Here is a 14,339-nt window from a genome sequence, read left to right as displayed (position 1 = left end):
GAGAGGAAGGTAAACTTTTGTTAAAGCCAGTGGTACTCAGGTCTCTGTTATCACTAGTAAAGTGCAATTCTTCCTACTAAACCCAGTTCATCATGAAACTTTTCAAACTTAGCAAAGCTGAGCACACTGTTTCATCTCCAGCCCCCATGCTCACCAGGACTTCAACACTGTGTCCACTCACCTACTCCACACCTCCACGTGAATCTCTAAGGGATCCCTCAACCTTGACACAGCCATAACTGAATGCTGATTCTCTCTTGCTCTTTGTCTCTCCGTTTCCCCATCTCAGAAATGGATAACCTCATCCTTCTGGTTTCCTTCTGGTTTCTCAAGACTACAACTTGGAGTCACCTGGCTCCACTCTATTCACGCCCAAGGCCACATCCACCAGCAAAGCTTTCAACTCTGCCTTTAAATTATTAACCCAGCACCAGAAACCTCTCACCTGTCCCACAGCTCCGCCCCACGCTGATCATCACCTCACTGTGGGTTCCCGCTGGTCTTCAGGTTTCTGCCTGCCCTCCTCTACCATAGCCCAGGCCCAGCCAAGCATCTGAAACAATTTTTGAGTCAGCAGTCAGAGCCAACCCTTCTCTGCTAGACACTCCAGTGACTGCCCTCCAGAGGCCACCAAGGCCTGTGCATGTGGTCTGCCCCCAAGCCTCTGACAAGCCACCTCCTTGCTCCTGGACACTTCCTGTCTCCAGCCCCAGCAGGCTCTTTGTACCTCTGCACCACCTGGGAGCCCCTGCCTCTGGGCTTTGGTGCTGCTGGTCTCTGCTTGGGGTGATTTTTTCCCCAGAAATTGTTATGGTTTGCTCCCCTACTTCACCATCCTGTTTTAAATTCCAACTTTGATGTCCTTTACCCTGGTTTATTTATCTCAAGTGCTGTCATCACCATATACCCTGCCACTATAATGCCAGATTCATGGGACCCCAATAGACCTCCAGGAGCCGAATCTGACACAATCACAAAAGAGTCTCTCTCTCTCTCTCTCTCTCTCTCTCTCTCTCTCTCTCTCTCTCTCTCTCCTCTCTCCCTCTCTCTCTCTCTCTCCTCTCTCCCCTCTCCCCTCTCTCCTCTCTCCTCTCTCTCCTCTCTCTTTTTAAAGAGAGAGGAGAGAGAGAATTTTTTAATATTTATTTTTTAGTTTTCGGCAGACACAACATCTTTGTTTGTATGTGGTGCTGAGGATCGAACCCAAGCTGCACACATGCCAGGCAAGCGTGCTACCACTTGAGCCACATCCCCAGCCCCAAAAAAGAGTCTTTATTGCAAGTGTTAAGGTCTGTAAACAAGTCTGGATGGGGCCTGGCAAAATGCCAGAGGGAGTGGTTTGTGAAGTATGGCCAGTGAGCCATTAAGTGTGGAGATTTCTTATTGGTTGACTGATGTATCTAGTTTATGCTAATTAAGATAAGCTGTGTGAAATGAATAAATACCGCTCCTGTCCTACAATAAACTGCTCCCACTCCTGCTGTATCAATCTACACAAGTTGCTCGTCACCCCCTGGACTCACAACTGTTCCATTCCCAATGCAGCGGTCCCAGGGAGTGAGTCCCGGTCCTTTGTTAAGTGAGATTTTATAGGTTTTTGGAGGGATACTCTATGCGTCACAACATCACACAGCAAATCATTCCATACCGCGGGAAAGCCAAACAACAACTCTTAACATTGATTAGCACATTCACTGGCGGAACAAGTTGGGTAGGGGTGATTGGTTAGCACAAGAGTCACAAGAGGGGGATTCCTTTGAACTGATTGGTTTAGGCCATGAGGAGAGTACGTGCTGAACTACATGGTTTCCCAACATGTTATCAACACCATAAACTACTTGGTGTCATCTGGCATCCCAGGTATTTCCATGTCTCATGCTGATTGGTGGCTGCTAGGGGGTTGCTATGGGTCCTCACCCAGCCTGACTGAGTCAGGGACACCTGGCACAGCAGATCTCTCCTGTTATTTGCAGACAAACAACTCAGCAGAGTGGGAATGTGCCTAGGAGTGCTCTGTGGGTTTTTCTAAGGACAAGGGTCCCACCCTCTTCTTTAGGACAGGCCTTGAGGTAGAAGCTGGTTCATCAAAAATGGAGTCACATCAGTTTCTCATCACGTCACTGAATATCCTGTGTCTGTCTCCTCCACAAGCTTGGTCTCTGTGACCTGGGCGTTCTGCTCTCTTCACTTCTGTGCCCAACATCTGCCCAGCAATGCACTCATGTTGAATGCATGAGTGGACGGTATAGCTAAATCCCAGGGAAGCCGGAGAGTGGGTCTGGATGAGGGTGAAGGATCAGTGTCTCACAGGAGAAAGGACACCTGGCCACTGGAATCAGAAGAAACCACCAGGAGGGGCATTGCCTCGGGGAAGCAGGAAGCTGGGGACCTCCTTGTTTCCTCTCTGGCTGCTAGATTGTGCTGCCTCTGAGAGGTGGACAAGGGTGTGCTGAGGAGGAGCTGTGCCCTGCACAGGGTGCTGAGTCCAGGCCTGGTCTCTGCGTCCCCTGCCCGCCCCTCTACCTTTCTCTGGCACCCAGCCTCTTTCTGTTCCTTGACTCACGGCTGCTTCCTGTGTTGATGCCCAGGGTTTGCTGTCCTACAGCTCAGCCTTGGCAAAGTGACACCTCTTCTGGAGGCCCTCCCTAGCTGGCCCTGTAAAACAGGCCACATCCATGGCCCTCTCTCCAACCTGGTGGCACCACCCGAAGACTGGCCCATGCTCCTCCTTTCTGTTTAACACATGGCTCTCCAAGAAGATGCAGGTCTGTGTCACTCACCAGTGTTTCTGCATGGCTGGTGCTAAGTTGGTCCAGGGGCCAAATGGGCATCTGTGCTGTGGGTTAGAGACGGATCGAAGGAGGGGAGGGATTGTGTCTTATGCTGTTTAAGTGAACAGAATTGGGTTCATGTCTAGTGTCAATAAACACTTAAAATTTATCAATTTTATGTTCAGGAGGTACCTTAGAGATAAGGCACGATTAACTGAAAAAAAAATTGAATGTGAACTATTATTTTCCTTGAACAAAAAAATACAACTTCAACTTGCTAGACCCCAGTAGGTTACTGTGAAATGGGATAAATGTGTCTGCTGTGAGAACTCAAAGATACAGCCTACAAGGAAGTGCTCTGTATATAGATGATAACAAAAGACATCCAAAGATGTCTTAGAATCTTATTTTAGGGCAAGAGATGTAACTCTGTGGTAAAGAATTTTCCCAGCATGCCCGAGGCCCTTGGTCATACAGAACAATGAAAATCTGTAAATGTCTTAGATTAATATGCAGCCCATTATTAGCAATACTTTATTCCTTATTCACAGTATGCTGTTTTTATTTTAAAATATTCAAATAAAGCTGGGAGTGTGGCTTATGCCTGTAATCTCAATGGTGCTGGAGGCTGAGGCAGGAGGATTGCAAGTTCAAGGTCAGCCTCAGCAATTTAGTGTGACTGTCTCAAAATAAATTTTTTAAGGGGTGGGGGGGTGGCTGGGGATGTGGCTCAGTGGTAAACAATCCCTGGATTCAACACCTAGTACCAAAAATAAATAAATAAAGTTCAAACAACAACAGAACTAAAAGTAAAAACAATACATACACTGCGACAGACTGAATGTTTTGTGTCCTGCCAAAATTCATGTGTTGAAATCTAATCTGCAGTGTGAAGACGTTTGAAAGTGGGGCAGCTGGGAAGTGACTGTTTCTTGGGTGTGGATCCCCCATGAGGGAGAAGAATATCTTCTCATAGAGAGATCTTACAAAACTCCTTTGCCCCATCCTCCAGCTGAAGACACCACAAAAAGAGTGTGAGCCAGGAAGTGGGTGGCACCTTCACCTTGGACTTTCTCTCTTTCTCTCTCTCTCTCTTTTTTTTCTCCCCAACTCCCAGAACTGTGAGAAATGAATTTCTCTTGTTTAAAAGCTTGGTTGAAAAATATTTGAATGGACTGAGGCAGGCACATAAGTAACAACCCAGTCTTCCATCTTAATGATCTGCTATCTCCATGTGTCCTGATTCTTTCTATAGTGTGTGCATTAGTGGCTCCAGTAATACAATTTTAGGCTTATAATTTTTTTTCATCCCAGTTTTACAACTGGATTACTAAATTGTCTGAAATCTAAAATATGGCCAGTTAAGCCAGCAAATCGACCTGGATTCCAGGATTCTCTATCTTGGTTCCCAAAATATGGATTATGGGTTCCTGGGGGATGTCTGATATAGTTTCAAGCCATATGCAAAATTAGTATCCCTTTCCTAGAAGTAATAAGGCATTTCCTGTTGCCCTCACTCTGATTCTGTCAACAGTGTACACTGTAGCTTTCTAGATCCTGTATGATATCCCGGCAAATTAAATGCAAAGGCATACATGACAATTTTGCCATCTTTTATTAAACCAGATATTAGATGTGCAATAACTTAAATAATTCCACAATTCTCAATAAAATCTATTTTTGCTTAGGAAGTAAGTTATTTTTCTTAAGAGAGGCTATTTATGATTACCTATAGTTGGTTTATTCTTGTTGTTTTAATAATAAATACACTTAAAATTTCTCAGTTTCAATCTCAAATGTCATAAATAATAGCAGATATTAAGCCAAAAGAACAAAAGCTCTTTGGGTTCCTCAATAATTTTTAAGTGTCTAAAGTCATCCTGAGACCAAGAAGCTTGAAACAGCTGCTGTCCCCACTTGCCCTGAGCCCTGTGGTGGTGGACTGGGTCACCTGCTCAGCGGGACCTCATCCCCTCATCAAAGACTGAGTTCAGCTCCTGGGTTGCTGCACCGACTCCTGAGCCAGACCGACCAAAGGAACTACTGTCCTTCATTCCTCCTCCTCCAGGTCCAGGCCTGCAGATATGTGATGTGGGCTCCTTGTGTGGTCTGGAAATCCTGGAGTGGGCCAGGCTTAACCTCACCCCACCCAGCTCTCTTGTTCCTGGGCCACCTGGGTGGCCATCTGTGGTCCCTCCTTCCTCTTACATCCTGGTGCATCCTATGGCCCTTGCCCCAACCGCCCAGTGTCTGGAGTGTGGGGCTCAGCCTTGTCACCTTGATGCTGAAGCCACAGGTTTTCTGTCCTTTAGCCTCTTACACTTTGCTCTTGGCCAGGAGCTTAGTCCCTGAGCCCGGGGCCCTGCCTGTACTCACCAGCAGCCCGGCCTGTGACAGCACTGGGGTGGGCCTAAGGAGGAGGAGGCAGGGGAGCTGAGTTCTCAGGGGACCAGGGGAAGGAGGACTGTATTCCCCAGGGTGCCTTAGGGTAGTGGACAAGGCACTGAGACCAAGGAATTGGCCCTATGAGGCACCCCTCCTAGGGGTCCCTGGGTTGTGCAGGATCAGGCCATCCTCGGGAACGGTGGCCCCCCGGGCCCCTGTGAACACTGGGCAGATGGAGAGGGGGCCGTCATCGGAACCCAGCCTGAAGAAGGGCCTCAGAGGTCCGGGGAAGGTGGAGCGCGGACAGGTGTAGATGTGGGACCTGTCTCTCGTGTTGTAGAAGGACACGTCTCCGGCTTCGCAGTCCAGGAAGACGGCCACGCGCTCGAGGCGCTCCCCCAGAGGGAGGGTCCTCTCGGGCGAGGACAGGGCCCGGTACTGGTGGCCGAACCTCTCCAGGGTCCAGAAGCCATTCTGGGGCAGCAGCAGGGCGTCCCCCTTCCTCTCCACGCCGTCGGCGCACACGCCCACGGCCCACACCATGGCGTGGCCCACCTCCACTTCCCAGTACTGGCGCCCGGAGGAGAAGCTCTCGCGGCCCAGGACGCACGGCCTGCAGTCGAACCTCTCGGGGTGGTCGGGAACGCTCTGCCGGGAGGCCTCCCGCCACACGCTTCTCAGGTCCTCTGACAGGAAGAGCTCGGGATGAGCCGTGTCCGGGTCCAGGACCACGTCAGCTGCAGGGAGACCTCGGGCTCAGTCCTGGGGTCTCGGGACCCCTGCAGACTGTAGGCTCCCTGGTCCTCAGAGGGGTCCCCAGGGCTGCTGGGGGATGAAGCAGCTCACTGCTGGGACCCTTGAGGCCACAGCTCTGCCTCTTGGTGACAGCAGTGTTACCCTCGGTAGAGGACAACTGGGCCTCTAAGAAACCCTGGAAGTTTAGCAAATGGGCCAAAATGGGAGGCTCCTCCTTGCTCAGCATTCTCAGACTTGCCTTCTTGTGGATTCCTGACTTGGGGCCTCTGGGCTCTAGTTAGAAACCAGCCAGTTTGGCTTAAACCAGCACAGAGGCTTTATCTCCCACTCCCCCAGCCCTGGGTCAGCTAGGGAGTGTGTGTGGGGTAGAGGGTCTCTTCCTTGGTCCCCTGCATCCCTTTGACCAGGTGACAACTGATTAGCAGCTGACGTGGGCACCCTTCAAAGGGAAAATGAGGAGGACAATGTCTCCCAAAGACAACCTGCGCCTGAGAAGTGTTTGGCTAACATAGACACTTCCATCCATTTGTTCTTAACAACATGGTTCTGAAGCCCACAGTGACGTCCTTTCTGGGGCAGGGAATACTTCAGACCCCCCCCCCCCCCCGCATGTATTACTGCTTATTCTGTCTATCTTTTTCACTATGTTAAAATGATTTCCTCCTTTCCCCACGTTGAGAAGTCTGAATGTGATGGTGTGCCAAATTGTGACGATTTTGAATATCTCCTAAAGTGTCAAGGTCCACACAACATGGCATCTGGTGAAACCTGCATTTATGCTGTGTGCTTAGGGCAAAGTGTTCATTCGGAGTAGGGGCTTGGAGTCGGCTTGCCCCGCTCGCCTTCCCTGGAAGACTCAGAGTGCCAACACGGTCTTGGGAGCACACAGGCATTCTGGACACCCCGTTGTTCACCCTCTAGTCAGGCACAGGAAGCTTACTGCCTCTTCCCCACGCCAGGCTTCAACTGTGCAGAGCCTAACTATCTCTCAGGTCATAAAAACAGCACTGTTTAATTAATTCCAATTAATCCAGGATCCAAGAGCAACCAGTACTCAAGTGTAAACTCTCAGGGAGGGCTGCTCTGTATGGATACTCTGGTAATCATGGATCAATTTTTTTCTTTAAAAGGAAGTATCGTGAGAAGCAGACTGTGGGGCTGACTCAACCCTGCAAGGATTCCCTAACAAAGCAGGGATCCAGCGTTGGTGGGTCTGTTGGCCAATGGCCCTCAGCCACCTGTGGCGCACCCCAGCCAGCCTTGGCCCTGTTCATCTCCTCTGGAGTCCTGCGGGCTAGTAGGGAGAGAGCCCTGGATGTGAAGGGATGTCAGAGGCACTCACCAGCATGTAAGAGCGTTCTCCTCCATCCTGCAAGCAACAGACAGAGGTCAATGTCCCCAGAAAATAGATAACCAAGCGAACTCAAACCACAGAACAGTTCAGGAAAGGCTACACTTACGCAGTTCCTCCTGAAGTTGCTCTGAAAAAGAAACAGAAACAAAATAACTTCTTCATAGCAGCACTAAGAGAATTTGAATTTGTATTAAAGCCTGAAGGATCTGCCCCTTCTGTAACACCAACATCGCTGCCCCCACCCCCAGGCCTGGGGCACTGTCAGAAACCAGAGATGATGTACAGTCTGCTGGCGGGGTAGCATTGGTATGGTTTTAGGCTTCCTTTTGTGCAGCCAGATGGAGGAGTGCGGCCCTTGCCTGATGGAAGAGAGTGAGCTGCCGGGGGTGCCTTACTAGGACCTGGTCACCAGCCCTTAGGGCTGCTTCTGTGCTTCCTCTGCTGAATGCTGTCCCTTTGTGACATGAATCCTCTTTGACTCCTTTACCTTTTGTTTGGCGTTCTTCCTCTTTTTCCATACATTCTTTCATCAGTTTCTTATGTGTGGCTTCTTTCTCTTCATGTTCTCTCTCTTTTTCCGCTGACAGAATCTTTTTTTTCCTGTGGAGTTTCTTGATGAGACTGACACTCCCGAACAGGAGGAGGATCAGAAGGGGAAGGGTGACAGCCAGGGCCACCATCCAGGCAGATACCCTGGGCATGAAGGATTCTGAAAAGGGAGCCAGGAAAGCCCCGTGAGTGACAGACGGGACACTGGGGAGCAGTGAAGAGTTGCCGTGGGGACCTGCTGTGTGGGTTTCTGAGGATGCCAGAGAGAGACACATGGCTCATTTTTTCTTAATGTTGAGAATTTGCTGCTGCACAGGGATCTTACTAGGGAAAAAAGGACCAGATTTCTGCTCCTGAATTCCCTGTGATCAGGGAAGAGGCCTTGGCTCAGCTGCAGCTTAGCTCTTCCCAGCCTAGGACCCTTCCACCCACACTCCTGTCCCCCGTCACCACTGGGCTTCACTCTCTGCTGAGGATCCTACCTTCACAAGTCGGAGTCTGCAGAGGGCAGAGGGCTTACCTGGAATGAAGATCACACTTTCCATCTCCCTGCCCAGCAGAGTGTTGTTGACGGAGCAGGTTGTGTTCCGCATGGAGCTGTCTCTGATGATCACAGCCAAGGTGACTGTGAACAGGCCATCTTTGTCAACCGTGTAAGCCTTCTCCAGTGCAGGCATGACCCCACCATAGGGGTCCTTCCACACCGCGTGGGGCTCTGGGTACCACCCTCCAGATGTGCACTCCAGTAGGATGCCCCCATCTTCATGGCCCTTCATTTCAATGAGAGGCTTAGAGCCCAGGCCTGGGGGAGAGACCAGGGCTCAGCTAAAAGGTGGTGGTCTCCCAGCCCTGGGGTTTTCCATCAGCTCTAATGTTAGGAGCCAGGGCAGCGGGAAGAGAAGTGGGCAGCTGCACATGCAAGGTCCGTGCATTCCTGCAGGGCTCTTTCTAAAGGCAGGGAGGAAGGAAAAGGAGGAAGGGAGGAAAGGAAAGCTGAAAGAAGGAAGGAATCCCGTGCTGGACATCACCAGGAGGCCACGGTGCCAAACAGACCAAGCAGTCTTTGGGCGCCACCTACAGGCTCATGACAGCACACACACTGCTGTCTGCTCTAATCAATTGTTAATTCCAACCCAACTTTCTCACTTCCCAGGGGGGTCTACCCAGTGCAACCCACCGGGCAGGCTTAGAGGGCTTCACTTTCTACTCTTTGGGATAGCTTCTCAGTAGCCCTGGCCTCCTGAAATTCTAGAATAACACAACATGGAGAGACACTGCCAGGTTGCCACAACCCTAAGAACAGTTTGACCTCAAGACATTGTCCTTCTCTTCAGGGTTTCACTTAACGCTTTCCCTTGCCTGGCCAAGCAGTGCCAGAAATCACCCACAGATGCTCACCTCCATAGGACCTGCTGTTTTCAGGAGTGTGGAAAAAGTGATCCTGCAAAGTCAGACCCTGGCCCAGTTCAGAGATGCTGCCTTCCCACAGGCTGTCAGTCAGGTACCTTTGAATGTACCTCCCAACAGTCACCTGTTAGGACGACCTAAATGCACCAGAGACACTTAAAATAACAATATCCCTTCCTCAGTGTATGCCATCAGAACATCCCAAGAAATCCAGACTCTTCCAACTATATTCTATCTTTAAATTAGAGTCATTGCTGGAAGAGAATTCTAGGTGAGAGGAAGGTGCAGACACATGGTCCTGGAGCCCTCTGTCCTGTTAATCATGTGTCAATCAATGATCATTCAAACGTCTATTGAATAATTCCCTTGTTAAATTCACCCAGAAAATTATATTAAGGCCAGGAAATTAAAGCACTCATGTAAGTACAGTGCTTCTTGCTCAACTTGATTTTTTTGTCAAGGAAAAAAAAAAGCTGTAGATTTTAAAGACTTACACAGAAATAAGACTCAAAAATGACTCAGAAAATTTGGAGATAATGATACAAAACGTTCCATGGGGTTCGATAAACACAAGACAGTAGTCTACAGGACAGATCACCCAGCCAATCAACCCAACAAACAAAAAATCAAGGGAAAAACAAGCGAACAATCCTATGGCAAGGGTGATGCTGGGAAAGAGTCGAGTTTCCACCACCCACGTGGCCAACAGCGGAACTGCTAAAAGGCAGGGCCAAAGGGTCAGCAGAATCTCCTTCCCCATTGTGCAGTGTCAGGCAGAAACAAGGCTTCCCTTACAAGCAAAACAGATGGGGTCTTTTACCAGTTACCATTTGAGACTCAAAACTCCCTTCCACAGGTCTAGTGCATGGAAATGCTAACATTGATTCTTCTATGTCTCAAAGGCCCTTCCCGTCATCAGATCTTTATTTTAAAACATAATGTACTGATGCTGAGGAGTGATGTCATTCACTCCTAGAAATCCCAGTTCCTCCCCACTTTCATGTTGGAGGCTCTTGGAACTGCTCCTGGCAGATTTCTCATTCAGTTTCTCTGTGGGGCCCGGGCTTAGTACATAATTTGGCCTCTATACTTAATCACACTGGAATGATATCATCTGCTTACATGTCAGTCACTCGCTTTACAATCAGTATTTGGGAAAAGGGAAAAAAGACATTAATATTTATCCACAAATGTGGCTTACACCTGAGCTTGCTTATTCCAATTGCTTAGTGCAATTACCCACAGTGACTTCTCTGATCTCAGCCATAAGGCAGGACTCTGAACTGTCATCCATTCTCCCCTGCCAGGGCCACAACTGAGCCTGTGTGTGCCCACGGCTGAGCCGACCCAACCCCTCCGTGTGGCCCGTGGAAAACGCGGCTGAGTCTTTAAAGGGATCCAGGCAACGATCTCCTGCTCTGCAGAGGGCCTGAGATTGAGAGAGCAACTCCCCCAAAGTCACCCTGGGAAAGGCAATGGAGCAAAGCAAGGGGCTCACCTGCCACCAAGAGGCGCAGGATGGCCTCGTCGTAGGACCTGCCCTCCTGGAAGTAACAGCGGTAGACGCCGTTCTCCTGGGCCGTGACGTTGCGTATGACCAGCGCCGCACCGCCCTTGCTGAGGTCCCTGCTCAGGAAGGTGGTTCTTCCCCGATACTCCTCCATCTGCTCCTCTGCTCTCGCTCGCCTGCCCTTATACACGAACACCGCGGGGGAGAACTGAGACCGGAACCACCGCACCTCCATGTCCTCGGCGCTTCTCTCGGGCAACAAGTGGCAGTGTAATGTGGCGGTTTCTCCCACCATGGCCAGGATGGGCTCGGCCGGCCCCACGACAGAAAACTGGGCTGTTCGACAAAGGGGAGAATCAGCAGGGGGCTCTTCTGATTTGGATGGATATTGCCATCCAATATCCAAGATGGGAAGGGAAGTGGATATTCCAGAAAGAGGCAACTTCTTTCCAAGGCCAGAGGGGATTCCTGTGCTGAGGATTCTGGGGACCAGCAGCTGTGGCTGGAGGGCAGCATACCTGGGAGCAGACCCAAATGACGTTGCTAATGTTTTCTAAAAGGAAAACAAAAGGGCAGGGGGGGGCAGCAAGGAGCTTATCCTGAACATCCTCTGTAGACTCAGTGCTCACAAGGATTTGGTCTTCTATCCCCGAGTCTAGCACAGTGCCTGAGTGCAGCATAAACTTGAACTGCCCAATAGGGTACCCACTGGCTAGTTCTAGTTAAACCGGGGTTTAAGGATACAAAACGTGTACACAGGATTTTGAAGATTTAGAATTAAAAATATTAAATGTCTCGTTAGTAATATTTTGCATTCAGTAAGCATCTAAATATTAATATCTGATTGGGATTAAATAAAATATATTTTTAAAGTTTATTTCATCTGTGTTTAACGTTTAAAAAATGTTGCTTCTTGTAAATTTGCAGCTCTCCTTTGTGGGTCTCATTTCTATTGGACATCCTGGGTAAATGCAGTGACCATGTTCAGAATGAAAGGACGGATCAGCACTGCCGCAATCCTTCCGGCTGTGCTTTCTGAAGACTGAAGTGTTCTGTCCTCTTTGAAAAGCTGATAGGAGCAAGTGGGACACAGCCCTACCTGAGACCAGTGCCAACAGGTCGAAGAAGGAGAGGAGAAAGGAGGCTGGCGGGCAGAAGCGCAGGCAGGCAGCGGGCTCCATAGGTACCCAGGACAGACCGCGTCCGCCAGCACAGGCGGCGACCAGGAGCCTGGGGTGCAGAGGAGCAGAAGTGAACACCAGCGTCGTTGGGTCTCAGGGGCTCCCCGACTTCTGTCCTGAGCCCACAGACCCCTCATCCCAGGTATCTCCCGAGGGACGGGTTCGCTTAACCTTCGGGGCAATAAACTACTAGCCACGGCCGGGCAGGCAGCTTTCTGCCCCCCTGGGCGCACTTCTCTGCGCAGAGGCCAGCTCTCGGCGACACTCAGTTTCCTCCCCACGTCCGCCCGGCTCCACCCCCTAACGGGCCGGCCCCGCGCAGAGCCCGGGGCCCGCTTTCCACCCACAGGGACGGTCCCCACCTGCGCCCCGCCGGACCCTTCCTACCTTTAGCGTTGACCCGCGTTTCTCTTCTCCGACCCTCGGATGGGGGTTTTAGGGCCGCTCCCCTCCTTTCCACCCACCCCCGGGCACAGCCATCGCGGGAGAACCAGCTGTTCCCAAAGGGCTCGGACACGTTTTCCTTGCCTCCCGTTGGCCGCGGGGTGCAGGGGGTTCACGACCCGGGATCTCCGACCCGGTCCGCTCCGCGCACACCGAGCCCCGGGATTTCCGACCGGTGGTTCAGGGTCCAGGATTGGCCGGCGGCGGTGTCCCGCCCCTTTGTGTCACCAGCTGCTGGGCGGACTACACGGAAACAGTTCGAAGAGGGGAAATCTGCAAGAAGGGCTTTTTGAGAGCATTGGACCTTTTAATTTTCGTTTTTCTCGTAAGAAACAGAACACTGCTCTTCGGTTTCTTGCAAAGCCTTGAGATTCCCCGCGAGTTGTGGCTGCTGGCCACGGGGAGAGGCCTCTGTGGAAGGGCGTGTGGAGGCTGAGGCTGAGGACGGCCACGGGGGAGGAGCAGCCTCTCCCCACAGCTGGAGGCCTCTTCCGGGGCCAGACTGGAGGCTGACGCAGAGGAGCCGTGGGAAGTGGGCGTGGGCTAGGAGGGCGACAGCAGGGGCTGTGGCCCTATGAAGACCTTGCCCATTTAAAAACTATTGGCTAAAACCAAAAATATTGGGTAAGAGCTTCTGAGGATACAGCGAGAGTGCAAAACCCCCTCGGGGGGGGGGGGGGAGGGTCCATCTGGGAAGACGGCAGTGAACAGGCTTTCTAGTTATGCCTCGTCATGTGTCCCGGATTGGGTCCAACCCCGTTAGACACCTACTCTTTTTCTCTCCTTTCCCGTGTCTCCACAGACTCTCAAGCGCGACCTTGCATAGATGCAGAAAAACCCGCACTTGCCTTGGCATAAATTCCTCTTCCTCATCCCACAGGCAGCCGTCTCTTACTGTCAGTTCTCCCTCTTGTCCAGCCTTCATGTACACCTCTCCCAAGGGCACCTCCTAATGTTCCCAGCTTGAGCGGTTCTCAGTCTCCTCTGACACTGAGAGCTTTCTACATCCCTACATTCTGTCCTGCGGTGTTGCTATTTACGCATCCTCTGTATCTTGACTGAACTACCTGCTCCTCAGGACAGCTATCCAACCGATGTGATTCCTCTCTCCTTACAGTGTCCAGCCCTAAGTGCTGCAGTGGTCATTGTGCAATGCATAAGGGAGAAAGCTAAGTGCAAGGTCATTTCCTTGAGAGCATGACTCAGTTACTAGACCCACTGACCCCAGAGACCAAGATGGCAGCACAATCAGTGGAGTTCCAGAGTCCTTTGTCAGCTAACAGGAATCATAGGAGTTACCTAGAAGTAGTTAGCAGAGCTGTTTCCTTCTCTGCTTTGCAGAGGAGATCTTTGATGAGAACAAGTTCCAGAAGGCCCTGAGAACTGCTTTTTATATTATCCTGATCATCTCTCAAATTCAGCAGACTCATGAATTGCCTGATGCTTCTGATTTGTACTTAGAAATGGATTCTGAGTTCAACAACTAATGAGTGAAAACAGTTTTGAATGGTCCCAGTCAGGACTGGGTTGCTCTTGGCAAGTAAAGAGGAGGGGGCTGTGGGGGTATAAAAGCCTGCCAGTCACAGCTTTCATCTGAAGAAATGAGGCCTGGGGCTTGAGGCAGCTTGTGCCAGAAGCATCTGATGGAATCAGGCATCAACCTCTGCGGTAGGTGACCGGAGCCAAAGGAGACAATTCTGTCTTAAGCTGGAAGGTGGCCCCTTGACCATGAAGTCTCTGAGCAGGAAACCAAATCCCACTGGGGTTGCTGCCCTGGATGCCGACACCCAGATCCAGTCATTCTTGGGAGGGATAACCACAGAAGGGTGACCTGCTACAGCTCTCCATGCCAGTACACCCTATGTACACCACGTGGACCTGGTGTACATGCCAGTCCTGGAAGAACCATGACTCAGAGCGACCAGGGATTCGCTTTGAACTTCAATAAACTCATCTTTGAAAGCAGTCTGGGTAAATCTCTT

General features: G+C 50.7%; 1 protein-coding gene across 1 annotated transcript; it reads right to left on the bottom strand.

The window, feature by feature from the left end:
- Positions 1-4,363: 4,363 nt before the first annotated feature.
- On the bottom strand, positions 4,364-12,781 carry Btn2a1 (butyrophilin subfamily 2 member A1). The gene is made up of 8 exons (XM_005337077.5): positions 12,301-12,781; positions 11,832-11,962; positions 10,721-11,068; positions 8,336-8,617; positions 7,754-7,975; positions 7,373-7,393; positions 7,255-7,281; positions 4,364-5,893 (listed from the first exon to the last, which is right to left on the bottom strand). The coding sequence occupies exons 2-8, from the start codon at positions 11,911-11,913 to the stop codon at positions 5,295-5,297; spliced, it is 1,581 nt and encodes a 526-aa protein (XP_005337134.2). The 5' UTR covers positions 11,914-11,962; positions 12,301-12,781; the 3' UTR covers positions 4,364-5,294.
- Positions 12,782-14,339: the final 1,558 nt, after the last annotated feature.

This window comes from Ictidomys tridecemlineatus, chromosome 8 (genome assembly GCF_052094955.1).
Source record: "Ictidomys tridecemlineatus isolate mIctTri1 chromosome 8, mIctTri1.hap1, whole genome shotgun sequence".
Lineage (NCBI taxonomy): Eukaryota > Metazoa > Chordata > Mammalia > Rodentia > Sciuridae > Ictidomys > Ictidomys tridecemlineatus.
The sequence above is the reverse complement of the archived record's forward strand: the minus strand, read 5'-3'. Positions and strand labels throughout refer to the sequence as shown.